Here is a 21,295-nt window from a genome sequence, read left to right as displayed (position 1 = left end):
TGTTGTTTTAAAACAGATTACACGGATGTGATTACACACAGAGGAAGGCTGCGTGAAAACGTGATTATGCTCGCATTTTAAATGGTAAACTAAATACATAAGATAGATAGGGACACTTGATGATTAAAAGGAATGTAAATGTACAGAATGTAAATATAGTTTAATCTCAGCAGAGAAAAGGACATAGACAGGTTAGATGTGACCCTCGGAAGTTTTCGTGTGAAAATCGTAATGGTGAAGCTTATCAGTCATATTTAAATCTATTAAACTGACAGAAAACCACATGCTTTTAAAAGGGTTTTATTTCTGCGCCTAAATTTCAGAAACATGTTTCACTACAACAGGAACCTCACAGGAAGTGGATGCATATTCAGCTAACATCAGCGTCCCAACGGCAACACTGAGAATTTACAAAAAACCTTCACAGGAATGAGTCGTCAAGAAACACAATAAATAATTCAAACAGCTGCTTTTACGCTAAAAAACTAAATCATCCTAAAATGTAGCGGGCAAGCGCTCGCTAGCTAGACGCCGAGCCCGACTACATTATGGCTTGTCAACATGTAGCCTTTTATTTACATGTTTTAGATGTGGACATCCCCGAGTGTCCATGATGTTGTTCTACAGGATTTACATGGGGACAATACAGATATATGACATTTAATTAAAAAAGTTATGTGATGTTTCAAACAGTTGTTTCAGATTTAAAAACGTGAGAAGATTACAGCAAGAGCTCTAAAAGATGCACATTTTAGTGTCGGTACCTTCTGAAATCAACTGGACTTAGCTGAACTTGTACAGCGTGCAACGTGTCAAGAAGAACCACGTCAGGAAAATCACCGTGAAGTCCATATGTGTAGTGGGTGGGAGGGGCTCATGGTCTGTGCTGCAAGCCAGCCACCGGGGGCACAAGAACGGTTCGGGACTATCGATGAGCTCTCACGTCATTGTTAGTCACCACCTGCAACATTAGTGTCACCTGACCTCAACTTAGAAGTGCAGTGGGAGCCTTCATGTGATCAACAATCCTGTAGGATTCACATGTCACCCTCATTAATAACCTTCACTATTTAAAAAAAATGTATTTACAGAAAAGTACAAAACTACATAAGTTCATTAAAATAAATAAATAAGGAATTCTCAAATTTCTATTACATAAACACAAATGAGTCTAAGACAATGTTCAGTTTTTTTCATTAGACATGAAAAATATTTGTGTTCTGTCATTTTTGCAAGTTGAATTAAATGTTTTCGTAAAATGCAGAAAAATATTGGAGTCTCTCTGCTGCCACCCAGCGGCCAGACAGTTGTTTCGCGGATTTGTACTCTAGCGACACCCCGTGGCAGCAGTGTGTAACTGCATGTGGACGCCAGACTGTAGCCCCTCCTACTGACTCACATGGTTCCATTAATCCTCTCATCGTTCACCTGATGACAGATTCAAACACGCTTCCTATTCCAGCATTTTTCCCTCAGCAAACATCTATAAAAGTTCAAAAGTGACAAATATTTGCCGTAAAAACAACAAAGGGGGTGACATTTAGAAAGTAAAGTCACTTACAGTCAGATTGAATTTTTCCTTTGTTGCTTAAGTCTGTAGATCAGTCACCTTTGATCTTCCATACATGTCTTCCAGCAAGAAGAAAAATATAATAAAAACAGATTTAATCAGATTCCTCATAGTTTGATATCACAGTATATGCACGCACACACACCAGACGTACACACACAGACACACACCCGTACACACAGGCACACATGCTCTAGTGTGGTTTCGTTTATTCTCCACGGTATCTCCAGCCATTTTTCCTTTTTTCTTCCATCTTCTCAGCTGCCGTGGCAGCAGTCCCACGCACTTGCTATGTTTTATTGGGTTGGCATGGCAACCCTCGCACTCGTGTGAGGTTAGAAAGTAAAAGTACCGCTGACACTTCCACACAGGAAGTCCCTGAACGTGTTACAGGAAGTAAAGCTTTTACTCTGAAACATGCCGTCGGCCAGTTTGTCGCAAGCCTCTTCAAACAAAGTTTTCGGTTAACGTCTTCACTCCCACGGACTTCGAACGCCTCACGACCTGGCTGCACTTTAACAGAAAACATTCAGCGCCCACCGGGCTGCGTCAGAAGCCACTCCGCCTTAAGCTGCCTCTTCCTGTTTGCTTGCTCTGCCGCTGCAGTTCGGGCCGCAGCTCGCCTGCACCGCTGTTCTTCTTCCCTCCTTCCTGGACGCCGCTGCCGGCGCTCTTGGAGGTGGAGGATGAAGAGGAAGTGACCTTCATACTCTTGGACTTCTTTGAGGGCTTTTCCTTGGTGGCGGAGGAGTCCTGAGGCAGCGTGGGGCTGGAATGCGCCCCTCTGCAGGCCACCGTCGCTAAATAATCGCCGCCTCAAAGGCCGCCAGGTCTTCGTCTCCACTTAACAGTTGGCGCGCAGCAGCATGGCGTAGGTACCGTAACGGGTTTTCTGAAAGAGCGAGAACAGCTTTTGGCTTTGAGGGTCGGTTCAACATCAAACTGTTGGAGATAATCACACCCAATTTCCTAATCGAAGCATCTGTGTGAGTTCACCTCAAACTCCAGGTACTCCTGTCGGGCTTTCTGTTCCTCCAGCTCACGACCTTTGACTTTCCGCTCCGGGGGTCGACGCCGTCAGATCGATCAGTTCTGAGCAACACCGCTCGGAACGGTTTCTCGTGAGATTTGGCCTGCTCCTCCTGACGGCACAAGTGATAATCCAGTCATTACGTCCACCGTTCGGCACACAAAACAAAATCTAATGTCGGTTTAAAACGTCAATGAAACAGTGAACGCGAATGACCAGAACCTGCGTCAGTTGGTGTTGGAACCCGGCAGCAGGGGGCGACTGAATCTCTTCTGGGAGCCGATCGCCGCCGGAAACGGAGGAGCAGAAAACATGGCCGCCACCAGATTGATGCGCGTGATCCACGACTGCATCTCTTCTGCGTTCCTGCAAGAAAATTCTGGTTTAATTGCGTCGTGCGTCTCGGCGCCGCGGTTGGAATCTGTCGCGTGAAGATGAAAGACATCAAAGATGGCCGGGCCGGTTCTTACGGTGCCTGGAAGAGGAACACCCTCCAGTCCGCTGTCCTCAGGTAGAACACGTTGGGCCTCTTGCTGTAGTCGGGCGGCTCTCATGGCCAGAGAGTGATGGACAGAAACGGCGTTCTTTCACGTCCTCCTCGGTCAGCTCGCGCTCTGCGCGGTACTCGTCCTGGCAGCCAATCACAGAGCAGCGATGCATGAGGTCCAGGATGGACTGTTTAGATGATCAAGCTGGGACACGTGAGGCAGGAATAACATTTACCTTCTGCAGGTAGAGCACCAGACCCTTCAGCAAGATGTAGAAAGACTTCCAGCCCCTCTTCCCCCGTGGAGCTGGAGGACAAAAGCATCGGTGGACCGTTAAAATTCAGCCGTCAAATTCACAAACCACATTGGAAACAGGACATTAATATGTAGAAAGAATTTAAAAATATATATATTTGAAAGAATAAACGGAGAAGAACGCCATACTTCTCTTTCCGTCGGGGTCGGCGTGGACTTTGCGAACCAGGAAGCCGCTCTTGTAAAGTTCACCGTCGACCTGCTGGGCGACGCCGACCAGCGGGTTTCCTCCAGAGCCCAGACGCTTCATGGTGTGGGAGGCGGAGTCTGTCCGGACAGTGTCGGTCAGCTCCGACTTCATCTCCTCTTCATCGCTTTGGAAGACCATAGGGAGGAAAAGCAGTGAGTAAAAAAGCAGCCTGCGTTTACACTTCGGCCAAATGAAGAGAATTTAGGGCACAACAGGCGTCTCCATAGTGACGAATAGCTACGTGTAACAGAGCTGCAATGGAACTACAGAGATGTCCCACTCAAATAAAATTCAGGATTATTGAAACCAGAACTGATCCATTTAGGTTGACCTGCTGAAGGGGGGCATTTAAAGGCCATTCTGGAGCCGGACACCAGGGGGCGATCCAGAGATGGCGTCATAACCTCATGAGGGCAACTCAACAGGATTTAACATCTCATCACGTTTGTCGGCAAAAACACAAACAAACATCTGCATGGGCGTTAGAACGGTGACCTGTAATTACCGCCACGAAATGGGAACGCAGGGAATGGTTACCATAGTAACAGAGGCTTAAATAAGAAAGTCAGGGCAGCGGGGACACAGAAATGTGCAGACAGTGTGTTCTCACACACACACACACGCACACACAGTTTCACATCTGCTATGTGTTAAACCAGTGTTACTACAAAACCAGTAAGTGGATGTTACTGGAGGAACAAACTCACATGGTCCACTGGAGCTTCTCGTTCTTGATGGAGTTGTAAAGAGTCTGTGAAGACAAAGCAACAATTTTAGAGCGTCTGTGTGAAGGAATATTTCATTTTATACGTCTGTGTTAGTTTTAATTATTTTGTGTTTACATTTAATGGAAATTGAATCGCTTTGTGGGTTTTTTTTGTTTTTTTTTTAAATTGGAACAATTTTATATTCTTCTGTCCTGCAAAGGTTAATCTTTGTTTCTGGTGTTTCAGCGCCCCCTGTTGGCCTTATGGAAAGGCGACGTTTTCTACCTTCTTCTTGCGGCTCTGTCGGTGCTGCTGTCCGTCCTGCGTCTTACCCAGCAGGTCCGGGAAAGCCAGAGGTTTGAGGGAGCGGGATCGGGGTGTCCTGGGATACCTGAACGGGTCCGTCTCCTTCGAATCACGCCCGCTTCGGACTGAGCAGAGCGATCGCGACCGCATGCGCCCTGACGAGGGGATGCTGTTGACACCAATCATGGTGGAGTGTTTGGAGGGCCACCGACCGAAGCTGCTGCTGTTGATCACACTCCACACGTGGACTTCCCTGAGGTCGGACTTTGACTGGACATCCAAGTGACGATCACAGGTGAATCCCAACGAACCGTCTCGCGAGAACCATCCGAATCGGGCTTCGCAATTAACGAAAGCAGGAAATCGGGAACTATTCTCCCCTGTCTGCTCGGCTCAGACCTTCACACATCGCACACACAACAAACGCTGTGTGTGTGTGAGATGTGTGTGTGTGTGTCGGCAGAGAAACGGCTCAAAACATTCAGAAAACGTCCAACGTCAACTGCTGACTCAGCACTTTCCCACAGCATCCGCGGTCCTTAAAGGGCGGCAAACGCGTTTGCGTTCGGCGGCGGCGGCGGGCGGCGGCGGAGGAGATCCCTGGACTGCGTGACGAAGAAAACGAATCAGCCAGCCCGCTCCCCTCGCTTCAGCCAAACACTGGAGAAAAGAGAGGCTGGGGACGATCGAGCACACCCACACACACAGACGGTGGGGGGGGGGGCACCCCAAACTGACGTCAGTTTCCTTCTGAGAGGAAGAATGGAGGGATGCAGGAGCCTCCTGTTGCACAGAAGAATGACAAAATCCCTCCTGTTCTCCACCTCCTCTTGTCTCTGTCCAGCAGGAGAAGCACTTGTGCAGGTGAGCTCCTCCTCTTCATCTTCCTCCGTTCGCCTCCTCCTCTTCACCTCCTCTCCTCCCCCACCCTCTTATTTCCCTCCTACTCCTTTCCCTGCACTTTACCTCATCCTCCTCCTCTTCGCCTCCTTCTCTCCCTCCTATTTTCTCTTCCTCTTCACCACCTCCTCTCCCTCCTCCTCTCTGTTTAAACTTGGGAAATGTTGCTCGCTCGCTCGCCCTCCCTTCCTCCACTCTCTCTCTCTCAATGCGCATTCTGTCTTCAGCGGTGGTCTTCAGCAGCCAATCAGAGCACACGGATGGGCTTTTGTTCCCACCTCTTCTGCTGGGAGCTGTCAATCACAGAGGATTCACAGAGCTGCAGCCACAACAGTGACTCAGCAAGTCTGTGGCTAAACATGACCAAGCATTTTTATTCATAGCGGCAGATGACAGCAGACGTCACTTTCAGCTTATTTACAACGTGGAATCCTGCAGGTTGTTTTATTGTCTGATTCAAGTTAAAATGATAAAAGAAACGTATTATAGTTTATTTCTTTCTCTTATCTTATTTCTTGTTCAAATGTGTGTAACTTAAATATGAATTTATATATATAACATTAAAATAATCGGTAATAGGCAATCTTGAATTTTTTGTGTATTTTTCACTTCTTGTCTTCACACCTTCAAGAAAACACTCATTACTAATCTCCTTCATGTGTTTTTGTGTAACAAGAATTTTTACTAGAGCTTCTGTAATCTATAGTTAAATAAACAGATTTTAACTTTGTTTTGAGGTGTTTTCCTCCAGGGTGGAAACACACCTACTGAGTATAATTCATGTTTGTCACTGATCAACACTCTGAGCTTCCTCCCACACACTCACTGCAGCACCAGGCGGAAACACATGAGCACAAACACGCACGCACACACACACACACACACACACACACACACAGCCTGGAGGATAGAAAAAATTTAAAAAAATAAAATTAATGCATCTCCCTCACTCATCTGTGTTGGAAATCTCAAGCAAAAAGATCCCGAGAATGTTGTATTAAGGAAGTGTGTGTGTGTCTGTGTGTGAGTGTTTGTATGTGTGTGTATGTGAGTGAGAGAGAGAGAGAGAGAGAGAAAGAGAGATACCTTGAGTAAATCTTTGGGGAAATCATGTCCATCATTGAGACCCTCCAGGTTGGTGATGAACTGACTACAGGACATCCTCTTACCTACATTCTACACACACACACACACACACACACGGAATCAGTAAAAACTGTTCAGATTTAACACTATTACATGTTATTTGTATCTTCCCTTGACTGGACAGCTTGTTGCCATAGTAACGGCCATCACATCCTTAAACAAGTGTCACAGCTGAAGTGCTGCCAGTGTGACGGAACGCTGACATGAAGCACGGCGCTACTGTCAGAGATGTTACACAACCACCAACTAACCCTCACGCTGCACGACTGCACATGGGGAGGCAGCAGAGGTCAGTAGAGGGCGCCACTGTGCAGCCACACTTCTTCCAAGGTTTTGTCCGTCTCTTTAACAGTTATATTATTTACACGAGAGTATCGTATACAGCCTGCAAATGTATAGAATGTGTACTGGATAACGTTCACGTCCTCCTGCAGATTGTGACAAATTTCATCCTCTAGGGAGCGCTAGTCTTTGTCTCATAACACGAATGAGCTGGATTTTAACTAACATTATAGGTAATAAACACATCCCTCAAATGATTGTACACAGATTCCAGAGGTATCTAGAGCTTTTACAGATGCCTCGTAACAATGTGTGTCAATATGTGAACATGAGGATCTTCCACTGGCAGCGCCTGCTGACGCGACCATATAAGGATTTCCTGTCAGATACAGCTGAACCAGTTCATCACGAACCTCCATAAAAATGCTCAGAGCTCTTTTTGTTCTAAAGGAGTCGCTGCTGTACATAATGGTCACGTGACCCTGTAGGAGTCGTTATTACCTCCACCACGGGGACTTCAAGTTCACAATGTTAGCAGCTAATTTACACTTTCTTCTGTCCAGCTGCTGCAAACACTCATGTTTACTACTTAAAACTCATGTGTTTGGATGTGACTCACGTTTCCGTGGAGATCAGTGTTCAACAGCATGACAGCACATGTCAAAGTGTGGATGCTGTCTGAGAGAGAGAGATACGAGAGAGACGAGAGAGGACAGATTATGATACTGTAGATAGACAGACAATCAGTCTGTCTGACAGACAGAAGACAGACACACACAGTCTGTGAGTCAGGTACCTTCATTTGTCTCACTCTCACGGTTACACTCTCTGTATCTCTTGGAGAAGTGAGCGAGGACTCTCTCTCTCTCCTGAGTTTCTCCAATCAGAGCGAACTTCCTCAGGAACATCCTGCACAGATCACGCCTCAGCACAGTGCATTGTGGGAAATGTAGTCAATGGTGTAGTGGTGTGGGAGCTGACCTGAGAGCTTGGTCGATGGTCATCGCAGTGAAGTCAAAGTTGCTCAGGTATTCTTCCACCACCATCTGGCTGAACTCGTTACTGTAAACACATAAAATGGCAGAGACATCAGAAGCCAATTAGAGGGCAGGCCGCGGTGGCGGTGGGGCCGTTCACATACGCACTGACTTCTTGCTAAGGTGTCGAGCCACATCCGATTTCTTGAAACCTTCCAGGTTGTACAGCCGTTTGGCCAGACGTTTCGCAGCCTGCAGGTCAGCCTTGGTGCCGTTGGCCAGCCCATCATCGCTGCCACCGAGTTCCAGCTGCTCCACCTGCGGGTACAGCAGCTCGAGGGGACGGTTCACTGGACGCTCCCTGGCAAAGATAGTTCCAATCATCAGGTGGTAACACACTGTTGGAGACTCTGTGTGTGTGTGTGTGTGTGTGTGTGTGTGTGTGTGTGTGTGGTGTGTGTGTGTGTGTGTGCGTGCGTGCGTGTGCGTGTGCGTGTGTGTGCGTGTGTGTGGGCAGGTGGTTATCTTTACTGTCAATTTACTGGCAATAATACACTGTTTCTATGGTTACGGTGCAAACAACAGCAACACAGCAAAACATTACGAGATGTAAAAACAACTTCTGTTTGTCTCACCCAAAGCACGATGGGGACCCTTCAGGCAGAAGCCAACGATGTGAATCATAATGGGAATTCATTTTTAGTTACGCAATCATAGCTCAGTGGCAAATGTTAGCATGCTAGGATTTGCATCTGTCCCGGACGTGTGTGTTAAATATTTTTGCGTACACTAGCATGGAGATATTAGCCTTTAGCTCACCGCACTGCAGGCTCATGCTTCCTCACAGAAAACAAAAACGTCCTTCTTATTTTTACCTTGATGCTGTTGTACATAAACAAAGCTAAATGAGCCTAGCATGCTGCCATCTAACATCTCCACAGGCCTGTATAGATCAGGTCAGAGCATCGCTCTATTCAACAAACCTCTCTAGTGAATCAAATCCGGTCTTCATGGCGGCTTCTTTGCTGTGAAAGTGGGCAGCAGAAAGAAGCTGTGACTGAAAGTAGGAAGTGGCCACCAACCATTTCCTACTTTTTCAACTTTTGCAAAATGATCCATGGGCATCAGCATCAAAATCATCATCCAAAATTCACCTTTGACCTTCATTGGCTACATCATCTGTAGCATTGCAGCGATCAACGTGGAATTCTTTAGAGAACATTTATTTTCCAGCAAACAGAACAACACCCAATCAGTTTGCCGGACACCGAGTAGTATGTAGTACTTCCTGTCACGTATCCATGGCTACAGGGAGTAACAGTGAATCCGGATGTTTCTGTCGGCAATTCCTTCCTCCTCCAACATGACCCATTCATCCAGGACAGAAATATTCTCTCCTGAGCAGCAGCACACAGGGAACCTCATTTTACAGGATGCCAGGACATTTTTTCGTTACCCAGCAGCCACTGGGGCCAGCCCATCTCTGACCACAGAGGCCAAAAACCCAGAATGCCACTGATTTTAGGTTTGGTGCTTCTATAACATTTTTAGAATTAAAGAACGTTGCTTGAGAATGGCTATGCTGTGATTGAGGTTTTCCTGCAAAGCCAGGCTCTTATAAAGGGAACCCAGTCGCTCTCATTGACACTGAAACGCGTTTTGATTCGCTGCCATGCGTTCATCTTTCCAACGACTGGATAAAAATGGCTGACACGATGGCTCCTCCATCGCCATCTGGGTCAATCATCTGCTGCCATGCTAACAGACCATCCTAACAACAAGATGTGAGCTCATTCGCGTGTGTTTACCACATAGATGGATCGTTTTTGTTCACTAGAGTGAGGCTGAAATTAATGGTTATTACATCAGACTGGATTAAACACAAAGGGTCAAAATTAGTACAGCGTGCTGCGCCTCGTCCGTCAAACAGCTGTGTGATATCACAACAGCTATATCTTCATCATCACCTCCATCATCATCATCATCATCCTGCAGCAAAACCCACAGGCACGGACGAAAGAAGGACCCTGAGCGTCTCTGAGCTGGAGTGTTTGATGACTCAGACTGTTATTTTCCAGGGTGTGTCAGACAACTTTCAGCCGGTAACCACGACAACCACAGCAGCAGCAGCAGCAGCACACAGAGGGACTGTCAGAGCCCGCCATCGCTCTGCTTGTCTCCTACATTCAGATGGACAAGTGAAGAGGCTCTGATTAAAGAATGGGTTAGCATGTACCGCTCAGCCCCCTTCTGATCCATAATGGAACCATCCTACGAGCTGCAGAGGAATGGGGAACAGGGTCATTACAGGATCTGTTTGAAGCTGTGCAGCCTGATGCCTCCCAGCAGTACTGCTCCCTGCTGAGTCACTACAACAGCTGTAGCTGGTCTGAAGGCAACAGACTAGCACCCCTGAGGCAGAAAGTGGTATTACAAGGCAGGTCAAAGGTAGCCAGTTAGCATGCTAACGTCAGTAGATACCTGAGAACATGTTAGCTATTACACCTGACCGAGTTAGCTGCAGACTCACCTGTAGACGGCTGGGTAGGGTGAGGCGTACAGGTACCTGTCCTCCAGAGCTCCGCCTCCCCAGCACATCAGGTAGCTGGCCATGCCGGCGTGAGTGGGCCACCCACTCTCACACCCAGCCGAAACTGAGCAGCTGCCAGTCAACACACATCCACATGGATATTCTCCCAGCCCGAGATGTTACCGAGTGACATCACCCAAAGTTTAATCTGATGATGTAATGAGACGACATCATTGGTCTTCTGTGTCCTCCCGCAGCTTTTTCTCAGTAAACCGCCTGGTTTTAGCTCTCTCCTGGGTTAACTCCTCCTCTTGGCTCCACTCAGCTCCTCTTCCAGCTCCTCAATGGTGTTTCTCAACTTTTCAAAGATTTTCATTACCGGCTCCTCCAAACTTTCTCTGTGGACTCGGTCGGATCATCTCTTCCCTCCCTGCCTCCATCAGCTGCCGTATTTTCCTCCCACTGAGGGGGGAGGAGGTATGCGTTTCCTTCCCAAAACGACCCCAGATGCCCCGCCTCCTCCTCCTCCTCCCGCTGTCTTCTCCTTCCTTTCATTGTCTCCTCAAACTTTCTTCAAAGTTATAATCTTCACAGCAGAAACAGACTGTGAATTGTATTTCAAATCAGCTTTAATGTTGTTTGTCCTTTTTTATTTTGTGGCAAAATACAGCAGCAAGAGAGCTGGGAAAGAGGGCAGATAAAACCGTTATGCTAGGACAAACTGGGCGACCCACTCAAACCTCTCAAATCTTAGGGGGTGTTTTTTGCATTGAAACTCTTCAGCCAGCAACTCTGAACCAGGTCAGAGTTCAGAAAACAGGCAGCATATGGAAGAGATCCACTGAGAGAAGAAGAGAAGAAGAGCAGAAGCAGCAGGAGGAAGAGGAGGAGGAGGAGGAGGAGGAGGAGGAGGAGGAGGGTCTGACAGGGAGTGTCTCCAAAAAGTCTGACAGGAGTGGGAGGTCTTTTTAGGAATGAATCCATCTGGAGTTTCCTTTCATAACAAGATCAAATGTGTGTGTGTGTGTGTGTGTGTGTGCGTGTGTGTGTGTGTGCGTGTGTGTGTGAGAAACATGGATGCAGTGTTGGAGGTGGGTCCTTCAAGCTGAGGGGAAGTGTTTTTGATCATGTGATCAAACTAATAACAATGTCCATCTAGTCATGTGACCCCTCTTTGACCCCTAATATGCCGACGCCTCACTGAGACCCCCCCACATCCTCAGAACAACTCCAGCTATTGTACTGAAGTGCTTTAGAAACATGACTTGATTTTTATCATTTGTGATGATTATTTAAACTCCAGACATTCAACAGCTCATTGCACCTCTCTAGCGCCACCACATGGCCGATCACTGTGACTGCAGCCTGAGTTATGTGAATGCTTTTAGTCGCATTTGAATAAATTATTTTATCACAGATTCATCTGCAGCTGTCCTGGTGAAACATCATCAGCCACCTACGTTATCCTGGACTCACCTTGGGCTGCTGTGGAGTGAGGGGGTCGAGTTGGCTTTACGGAAGCCCTCTTTGAGGATGGAGCGCCGCCACGATGCTTTCTCAGACATGGATCGGACTGGATGGCCGCTGTCATCTTTGGAGCCACTTTGGAGCCCCGCCCCCGAGGCACTGAGGCTGAGTTCGGATCGGGATGTCTCGGGGGGCACGGACGGATCGGGGTGAGTCAGCGGTGCGAAGCTGAGCTCAATGATTTGCTTGGCGCTCTCGCAGATCTGACTCTGAAGGCACAAACACACATCGAGTCACGAGTGTTGCTGCAACTCGGCCGGTCGGCTCTGACGTGGCTTCGTTACCTGAATCTCAGGGGTTAAGGTGGGCAGGTCAAAGGTAAACACTGATGTGGACCCTGAGGTCAGGAGGTCAACGCTGTCCAGGCTGCTGTAGGAGGTGCCCTTGGCGCGGTGAGACTCCATGATGCTTTCGAAATGGCGGCTGAAAGAATCCAGGTGGTTTTCAGAAGGTCGGCGTGGACTTCCGATGGAGATCGGAGACTTGAGACCACCTTGAGCATTCGACAATGCTTCTGAGGTTCTGAAGAAGTCAGCAAACAATGAACTGGGCCCAATGCAAATCAAATAATACCTTTTACTGTATTTATTGAGTAGTGAACAAACACACTAGAAGGTGGATTGAGACTCCTGCGTTCACATGATCGATGGACTGAGGTGAGCTCACCTGAACACCTCCTCTTCCACTTCGGCACCTCTGTGTCTCTGCTTGTCCGCCGGCACTTTCAGGCTCAACCAGCGGGTCGTCCCTTTATCGCTTTCAACCTCTTCCTCCCCCTCTTCCTCCTTCCCTTCTTTCCCACCATCCATCCTTGGTTTTTGGTAGGCGTCGCCAGGCTTGAGGCTGTTGTATCCCCGGATGCTGTGGTTGTTCTCAAAGGTCGTATTTATGTCCTCGCCGGCCTCCGCCTCTGCTCGCATCACCTGCCGACCGGGGTGGAGGGGACGTTTAGTCAGATACGTTCATTTTGAGGTACTTGCAGTGAAAACTTTGACTGACATCACCTCGTCCAGGTCAGTCTCTCTGTAACACCGCAGTGGAACGGCGTCCAGGTCTGTCTCCGAGTATTTGATGGTGTGACGGATGATGCCAGTCTTGGGGGCAAAGTCACAGGGGTCAGAGGTCACCAGCTCCACCTCAATCTGACGCACTTTGTGATGCGACGCTTTCTGGGCTGCTCTGTCTAAAGCCTTCCTTTGATTGGTTGTTTTCACATGGACAGAGGAGGGTGAGGAAGGGTTTGGTGAGAAAGGCGTGTCTGGAAGACAAAGGGAGAATGTTTACCTGGCAACACCAGGAACAACTGTGAACACAAACGTTTCTTCAAAATATAAAAGAGCTGAATGTAGACCAGGAAGTAAGTGTCAGGTGTTTAAAGCTTGTGAGTAGAGTTACGTAAGCGCTTTTCAATGCTAATCTGAAGCTAATTGGCTTAGCGAAGCTCCTGAAGCTGCCGGTGAAACGAGAGACGAGGACTGTAGTAATTTTCATTAACATGGATACGACTCACAGGGGACAATACACATGAGAAAGTTAATTTCATTCAGGCGTACAGAAGCACAAAACTAAACAAATCTTGTTGGTAAAAAGCTTTAAATGAACAACGATCGGTTCTTTTTTATGGAAACGGTTCAAAAAAGAGTGAAAGAGCAAGTGAAGCACCTCTCCTGCAGTGGTTCTCCTCTCTCTGTCCTCCAAACAGGAACTCCCACTTGGCACGAGCGATCCTCTGCGATCGTGACGGCAGCGTCTCTGAGCTGCGGTCCGACTGCATGAGGACAACAGGAATAATAATAAATCTTTTAGTTTTGTGGGAAGATAAATACTTTATATTTATGTTTCATCCCAATCAGATTACAAAATAAAACTGAAAAAATCTACTGATAAACTAAAAGGACAGACCCGAGAAACACGGTAAATATTAAATTAATCCAAAGCATACACCGAGGAACAGCACCATTATGTGTTTTTATTGTTACTGAGGTGATCAAATTACACATTATAACAATGAGATGCATTCCAACATGCTACCAAACCCTCATCAGCCTCCCGCCCAGCCGACCTGCATTGCTGAGCCACTGCCGCTTGTGTCTTGGCTTGACTGGCTCAAGGTTTCAGGTGACGGCTGCGAACTGTCTCCCACACTTCCTGTCACCCCACTGGAGCTCTGAGAAGACGTCCCACCCCCGGTGTGATCCAGGAGCTCCGTCTGCTCCCTGGACACGCTTATAAGTGGCATCTGCATCCCTTTTATTGCCAGGTTTCGTCCCACCTTCCTGTGATGCTCATCCTGACGAGCTCCGTTGGCACTACACACGGACTGTCTGTACTTGTCTTCGCAGAGGTTGTCTCCACGCTGGACCGGCCCAGACCCCCCACATTCATGGTTCCTGGCGGTGCAGCTCACAGGAGTCTCTTTGGTTTGACTTCTCCGTGACCATTCGGGGCTGAGGTGATTGTGCTGCCGTTGCTCCGTGGCCACGTACTGCGGCGGTTGGTAATGATGCGCACTGTTCTTACCAGGTGATGAAGCTTGCTTACTGTGTAGATCCAAGATGGGTGACTGAGTCTGGGAACACAGGCCTTTCCTTGAGGGGACAGGTGAGATCCGTCCCGGTCTGGTCAGAGGCAGAGTTTGCTCTGTTTGCCTCCGATGGATCTGCTCAGGGGACCTTCGTCCCACAAGAGTGGCATAAGGATGTAGATACGTCCCATCTGGATTTGGACTCTCTGATCTCTGTGACTCTGCTTGAGAAGACGTTGGAGAAGGAGTCCTTCTATCTGCAAACTCAGCAGACAGCTTGCAAGCGTACACAGCTTGCTTGCCCGCTATCTCATCATTGAAGGAAGGGGAGATGCTTCTCCTGCTGCTGGTAGGACTGACTGCATTAATGGTTCTGCTACTACGTGATGAGCTGTAATGGCTCTTGGTGTGTGAGTCATCGGCACCACTGTAGCGTAGACTGTCTTGAGCACAGTGACTTCTGTTAGCATTGCTAACGTTGTAGCTATAATTACCACAGTGCTGAGGCTTCCCAATAGTTTGATGGTCTGTCCTGCCACGACTGCTGACTGAGAGTTCGTGCTGAATATCTGTGGGTCTCCCTGCAGGTAACGGGGGGTAAAATTTACTGGACAACCTGGGCCTCTCGTCCATGACCTGTGGTCTTTGGGCTCTGTGTGACAGGCTCGGAGAATGAACATTTATAGGAGGGGCCATCGAATAGGGGGAGTATTGAGTGTGTGCATACAAATGGTCAGAGGCTGGACTTCTAGGGAGGCCGTTGACTGAATTATGGCATACTCCCCTGTCCAGCTCCAGAGGATGAGCTTTGGATGGCAGGGTGAGAGAGCCACGTGGCAAAACGGGGGATCCTGCCCAGGATCGGCATCGAGGTGACTGATAGTTCCGTGGCATGGTTGGGCTGCAATTGGCCGGGCTATACCCGCCATATCTGCGCCGGAGCACTGGGGTTGCAAACTCGTCCAACGTCCTGGTATCTCTGGAAGGGGGGTTATTGGTGGCTCTCTGCGTATAAGACCAACACCACTGGGGCAGATTCTGAGATTCTGAGTAGGGATAATCAGTTTTGGGATGACCTCCATGTCCTGGTTGACCAGTGTACCACAATGGATCACTCAGCCGCTTCTGGTTGTGAGGCATGAACTGCCCGTAGCTCCTGTGGAAAGCTTTGTCCAGCTCACTTTGGGAAACAGGAGTATGGTGACCACCCATTTTGTGTACATGAGATTTCTCTATGTATCCATAGGATACAAGAGAGGTCTGGCCCCCATCACCCTCCAGTCCTGGGACAGCACAGGACCTGGGAAGGTTGGAGAATGAAGTCCTTCTTCCAGAGGAAGCAGAAGATGGAGAGAGAAGCACTCTTCCTTGTTTTGGATCCCTTTCTGACCAGGTTTGACCTGTTGAGCCATGTTGACCTGAGTTAGTGAGTGTTTCAGGTGCCAGAACTTGTAGAAGTTGACCAAAACTGTCACACATGTGTCTCTGGACCTGACCAGAAGAACCCGTTACATCGGGGCTCTGGAGCTGGAAGACGACAGACTCTCTGGACTTCGATGGTGACACACAGCTGCTATCCAGCGGTAGATGAGTGGCTGGGGATAGTTCTGGACTGTAGTTGGAACTGGACCGGTTGGAACTTCTCTGGGAGCAAGGTAGGACTTCGGGGCACTGAAGCATCAGCTGACCGGTCCCTGTGTTTCCTGGAAGTTTCCCATCTTCCTCAGCAACAGGCCTCACCTCCACATACAGATGGAGGACTTTACCTGCCTGAGACATGACGGCACCCGATGAGCTTTATGCTCTTATGTTTGGGGATATTTTTAGGCAATCCTTCGCCTCCTGTTATGAGGCAAACTCCTGGAGGATGCTCAAGGTCATTGGAATGTCAGGTGTGACATTGCGGCTGTTCATCATCGCTTCAGCCTGCAGAAAGAGACAGGAATTATTTTTTTAGGTTTTAGAGAGCTTCAATTATGCAGATATAAGTAAAAAGAAATGTTCTCTCATCCTTTAAAGGAACCATTGTGTAAGGCTGCTCAACGGCAACTCAACCAGGACTTCACACAATTTAATTAAAAGATATTAAAGTCAAACTAGCTTAGCTAAATTACTCTAGCGTATGTACACACTTACACACTTTACTTACATTAGACATCTTTACCCGAAAGTCATTTAAGCAAAAAGTTAATTTTTTTGAGGATTTTTCAGGATTTTTGGAGGATCAGCTTCACCTGTCTATTAGTGTGACGTGCAAAAACTCCTCAAAATAAATTGTAACAAAGGAAAGCAAACGTCTGTGCATCAACAGCGCCACCTGGTAGCAGACAGACTGGAGCACATCCCATAAAGGTGACGTCTGTCAGAAAAGTCTGTGAAACACTCCGCTCTTCCCGCAGTCTGACAAAAACATGCTGTTTCTTTACAGGCGTAAAGAAGCCTGGCTGCTCCTCCATATTTATTCCATCCATCCGAATTCTGCAGCCTTCCGAAGAATCAGATTTCTTCTGAGACACAGTTGAGGTTGGATTTGTTCTGAAAATTAAATTGTGTGCTTCTTCCAAAGCTTTAACAATGCCTTTATCTCCTGGAATAATCACACGTGAAAAATAAAACGTTCCATTCACATCTGTGGTGAAGCAGCGGCGCCTCGCATGTGAGTTTGATTCTTCTATTAATAGATGAGAAAAGCAGCTTGGAGCTCAGCTGCTCAAGTGAGGACAGCCACCAGTAATTTTAAGGTGTTGTTCAAACAGCTATGAAAAAACTGCCAATCATTTTTGGAATCCACCTCCGTTTCGTAGCATATGAAATATTTGGTTTGGGCCAAAATGTTGAAGAACAAAATGTACATTTCTTCAAACGGATGAGTCTGATCCCTGCAGCTTCCAAGACCAAAGCTCTGCTCAGGTCTATCATGGTCAACCTGGATGTTTCCTAGATCTATCCAGGCCCGTTGCAGGATACATCCCAGATCTTTCCAGGCTCTATCCTGATTCTGACTCTGAACTGGCCTCTCTCAGTCGTTCTTGTATAAGAACAAAACTGAACAGGTTTTGAATACGAATCTGATTCTGGATCTGCACCAAACTGGGTTGCAGTCATTAATTATTCTAAAGGTTAAAGGAATCAGATAAGAGGCGAAGGACAATCTGGTCATCAGGACAGAGAAAGTGAAAACTTCAAACAATAAAAAAAAGTGTGAGGAGGACCTTCTGAAGAGACCTTGGTCACAGAGCCAGTCGGCTGATCTCAACCTCAACAATGAAAGAGTTTGCGAAGACTAAAGGGAGAAACATCCAAGAACAGGCCGCAGCCGAAGGCGTCTGCAGAGGAAACACCTGCAGGAGGAAACTAACAACCTCCAGACTTCAGCCTCCCTCTGACAGCCTGAGATACTCATCAAACATTCAAAGCTCCTGAAGACTGACCTCCTGAAAACGGAGCAACTGTGGATAGAGTGGCTTGAATTCATCACCAGTAAAGGCTGGACTGTTGTTACAGCATAACTGTTTGAGTTCAGACCGAGTGAGGTGGTTTATAGCGGTAAATATTATGACACTTTTCAATAAGAAAGTTTGGAAATGACCTGATCTGAAGGTTCACAAAAGAATTAATGATGAGTAGAATTTAATATTTAACTTTTAAAAAAAAAATGTTGCAATGAAGAAACAACTGTCCAAAAGAATAAAAGTCAATTATTAATGGATGGAATTATAGGAAAATCTGTGACAAACACGGAGCTGCAACTTAATCAGCAGGAGTTTGAACAATGATTACAGAATGAACCACTTGTCATTATCACTGAACTCTGAACTCTGTTTAGAGTTTACAGACACGCCAGTTTGGCTGAATTGAAGTCATATAATTAGTCCGACTCTTTCCTGAATCCCGCTAATAGGATTCCCCCAACGCCACTCTCCTCCTCCTCCCTGTTCCCAGCATGCACTGCACAACCCATACATTCACGTTTATAAACCACAGGTATGCAGACACACATGGTTGACACCTTACCTGTGCATCCTCATGGTGCCCTGGGCCCGACATTGAAAGCTTCTGGGTAGCCACGGTAATCTCCTCTTCCTCTCTCCGTTTTAGTATAACCTTGTTTTATCCTCTCTGAACACTTGTTGTCTGCAGCAGTCGGCTCATCCAGCTTCCCCTCCTCTGGCTCCTCCTCTTCCTCCTCCTCCTTCTGATCTCTATCAATCAGCTGAGGCCCCGCCCCTTTGATTCTCGGCAGACTCCCAGCCAATCCCATTTATCCTACAATCCGGGCTAGTCAGCCAATGATGAGCGGCCCTGGCAGACCAGGGCAGTAAGAAACTAATATCTATGTGGGGGGGTGTCAGAGGGTCACCAGACCCTTGTCCGGACATGCCACCATCTGTGATAGCGGTCTGTAGCGTGTTTAAGTCTGTGATGAACACCAGGATGGTCTATGATGAGGGAATTGTCTGTAGTAACAGTGGGTTGGTCTGTGGTGAAGAGTGGGACGTCTGCAATGACTTCAGGGTGTGAGGTAACAGTCTGTGGTTAATTAACCTTCTGTAGGCAACTGTAAGACAATGTGTGATGAGTTCAGGTTCGGTAATGACTGCGTTGCAGTCTGTGGTGAGTTCACTGTCTGTGGTTATAGTGAAATGGTCTGCGGTGAGTTCACGGTCAGTAGTTAACTGTGGGTTGGTCTGTGATGAGTCCAATTACACTAATTTCATGAGCTAAGTGTCTGCAGTGTATAAAATCTATTATTAAAGATATTAGAATTTTTATCAAATTACCAAACTCCCCTCTTAAAATAATGTTTATGGGTTGACATTTATGATTTAGTGTAAGGAGTTAGTCACATCAGAAACTAATTACAGATGACGTTATCCATAGTATTAACAATTAATAGGTTATCAGCGCACTCATGATCAATAATATCTGTACTTTTAAATTTAAATAATGGATTATTCGACCAGTCTGGGGGGTGTGTTTGTTCTGAGGCTTCTTAAAGAGGACGATGCTCCCCTCATCCCGGGACCCGCCGCCAGCGCACCAGACTCCTTTCAAAAATGGATGAGTGTAAAGTTCTCATTGTTTAATCCAAACCCGACACGACTTCACACGACACTCGCGTTTGATCTGAAGATCAGAAGGGTTCGCGACAGTTCGGCGTGGTTCTGGTCGACCAAATCGTTCTGCAATTGCAGGAACGTCCACTTCCAAAGGAAATGCATCCGTCTGCTGGGAACCACTCAGCAGAATGAATGTCATTCAAGATGGCTTGAAAAGTAGGAATACGACGAAAATAAAGGGTTTTACTGCTCAATACCGCACCCGAATTTATCTAAACATTGTGATTAAATAGAGACGATATTTAGTAAGAGCGTATATTTTCGAAATGTAGATAAAACCCGAAGATTGCTTTAAAATTGTACATTTTTCAAAGGGGTTTTACATGCGATCTGCTTACCCGGAGTGGAGGAGAATTAAAGGAGTGTGCAGGATTTTATGGACCCATGCTGATTCACACCAGCCCCGACCCTGAGTCACCCGGTGGATCCATCTGAGGTGTCGGTGTCGGTTTACGGCCACAGCGGAGACAGATGTTTGGAAAACGGCAGCAGAGTCCGGCTACATGCAGCGTCCGGTGGGGGTGGGGGGGCAGCGATGGGCGGCAGTCCACTCTTCAACCTCCTCCATCGGTATTTTACTTTTGTTCTGTTCTTAGTGTTTTCTTTAATTCTATTTTACTGCAGCCGCCTGACATTAGTTTACCTTCTCCACGGTGACTTCAACTTCCGCATCGCTGGAGTGACGCGCGGTGACGACATCGCCGACGTCACGGCCGACTGCAAGGTGGAGGAGCGCGAGGCCTCTTCAAGCCTTGACATTTTAAGATGCGAGTTAGTGTCCACTTTCTGTCTTCATCAGATGTTGAATCAGAGGGAGACATGTTGATAATTGTTTTAGATTACCTGTATTCATTTATAGCGTCAAACGCGCTCGCGAACGAGCTGCCATCTATTGTGTTTGAGTGCCATCTAGCGGTGGTTCTGAGAATCTCGACGTCACTTGGACGGCTGTGATTGCGTGAATATGCTGTTTTATTCAGCATTTTCTGCTTTATCTCAGCTGAATAAAGCAGCTCAGTGGGTAAACATTTAAAACCAAAAGTAATACCTCCCCCCAGTAAATGTTTATTCAAACAAAATGTCAAAAAAGCCGACATTTGTTTGGATATAAAAGTGGTTTTGAATCAGCTATTTGCTGGTTTAAGTTAAGTCTACCAGGGGAACTACCGTAACTAACGCTGCTTAGCTTTCGCATATTCCTGCTCATCAGTCACAGATGTCAAACTCATGTGAAGTTCTTTAAAGTACCAGTAGATGGCGTTCAAAGATAATTCGACAATTTCACAGATAATTCGGAATAAACTATTTATGTTCTTTGGATTTCTAAAAATATATCTTATATATTTGATATAACTTATATCCAACTGGATTTTTTTAAATCCACACTTGTTTATGTTTCTATATATAAATAAACAGAGGAATTACCACAAATTAATTGTTTCAAAAAATATTGGTAAAAGAAAAAACGAAAAAAAAAAAAATCAAATCTGAGCACGTTTCACCTAATTTGGGTTCAGGCTTTACGCAGAAGGACCTTCAGTGTCTCTGGATGAACTCTGACCAGCAGAGTCAAGCTGGCTGGAACAAAGCTGGCTTTAGTCTTTCAGGTCTCCACGTGTTTACAGGTGTTCACATTCACACACGAGATTTATAGAAATTTCATTTCTATATTTCTATTCATTA

At 46.8% G+C, this 21,295-nt stretch overlaps 1 protein-coding gene and 1 long non-coding RNA gene across 2 annotated transcripts; one reads left to right on the top strand and one right to left on the bottom strand.

Annotated features, from left to right (window-relative positions):
• Positions 1 to 284: 284 nt before the first annotated feature.
• Positions 285 to 20,986, bottom strand: LOC101064059 (uncharacterized). Its single transcript, XM_011617009.2, is given in 21 exon segments — positions 285 to 2,462; positions 2,567 to 2,712; positions 2,823 to 2,966; positions 3,071 to 3,141; positions 3,143 to 3,187; positions 3,189 to 3,230; positions 3,324 to 3,394; positions 3,533 to 3,717; positions 4,301 to 4,344; positions 6,593 to 6,682; positions 7,554 to 7,612; positions 7,731 to 7,843; positions 7,916 to 7,996; positions 8,084 to 8,272; positions 11,918 to 12,177; positions 12,253 to 12,490; positions 12,635 to 12,891; positions 12,973 to 13,226; positions 13,631 to 13,736; positions 14,031 to 16,262; positions 19,951 to 20,986. Coding segments are annotated over 18 exon segments (4,386 nt in total). The 5' UTR covers positions 16,173 to 16,262; positions 19,951 to 20,986; the 3' UTR covers positions 285 to 2,462; positions 2,567 to 2,712; positions 2,823 to 2,827.
• On the top strand, positions 3,608 to 4,761 carry LOC115249631 (uncharacterized). Its single transcript, XR_003888320.1, has 2 exons — positions 3,608 to 3,745; positions 3,919 to 4,761. It is a non-coding gene; the product is annotated as an uncharacterized lncRNA (long non-coding RNA).
• Positions 20,987 to 21,295: the final 309 nt, after the last annotated feature.

This window comes from Takifugu rubripes, chromosome 4, assembly GCF_901000725.2.
Source record: "Takifugu rubripes chromosome 4, fTakRub1.2, whole genome shotgun sequence".
Taxonomy (NCBI): domain Eukaryota; kingdom Metazoa; phylum Chordata; class Actinopteri; order Tetraodontiformes; family Tetraodontidae; genus Takifugu; species Takifugu rubripes.
The sequence above is the reverse complement of the archived record's forward strand: the minus strand, read 5'-3'. Positions and strand labels throughout refer to the sequence as shown.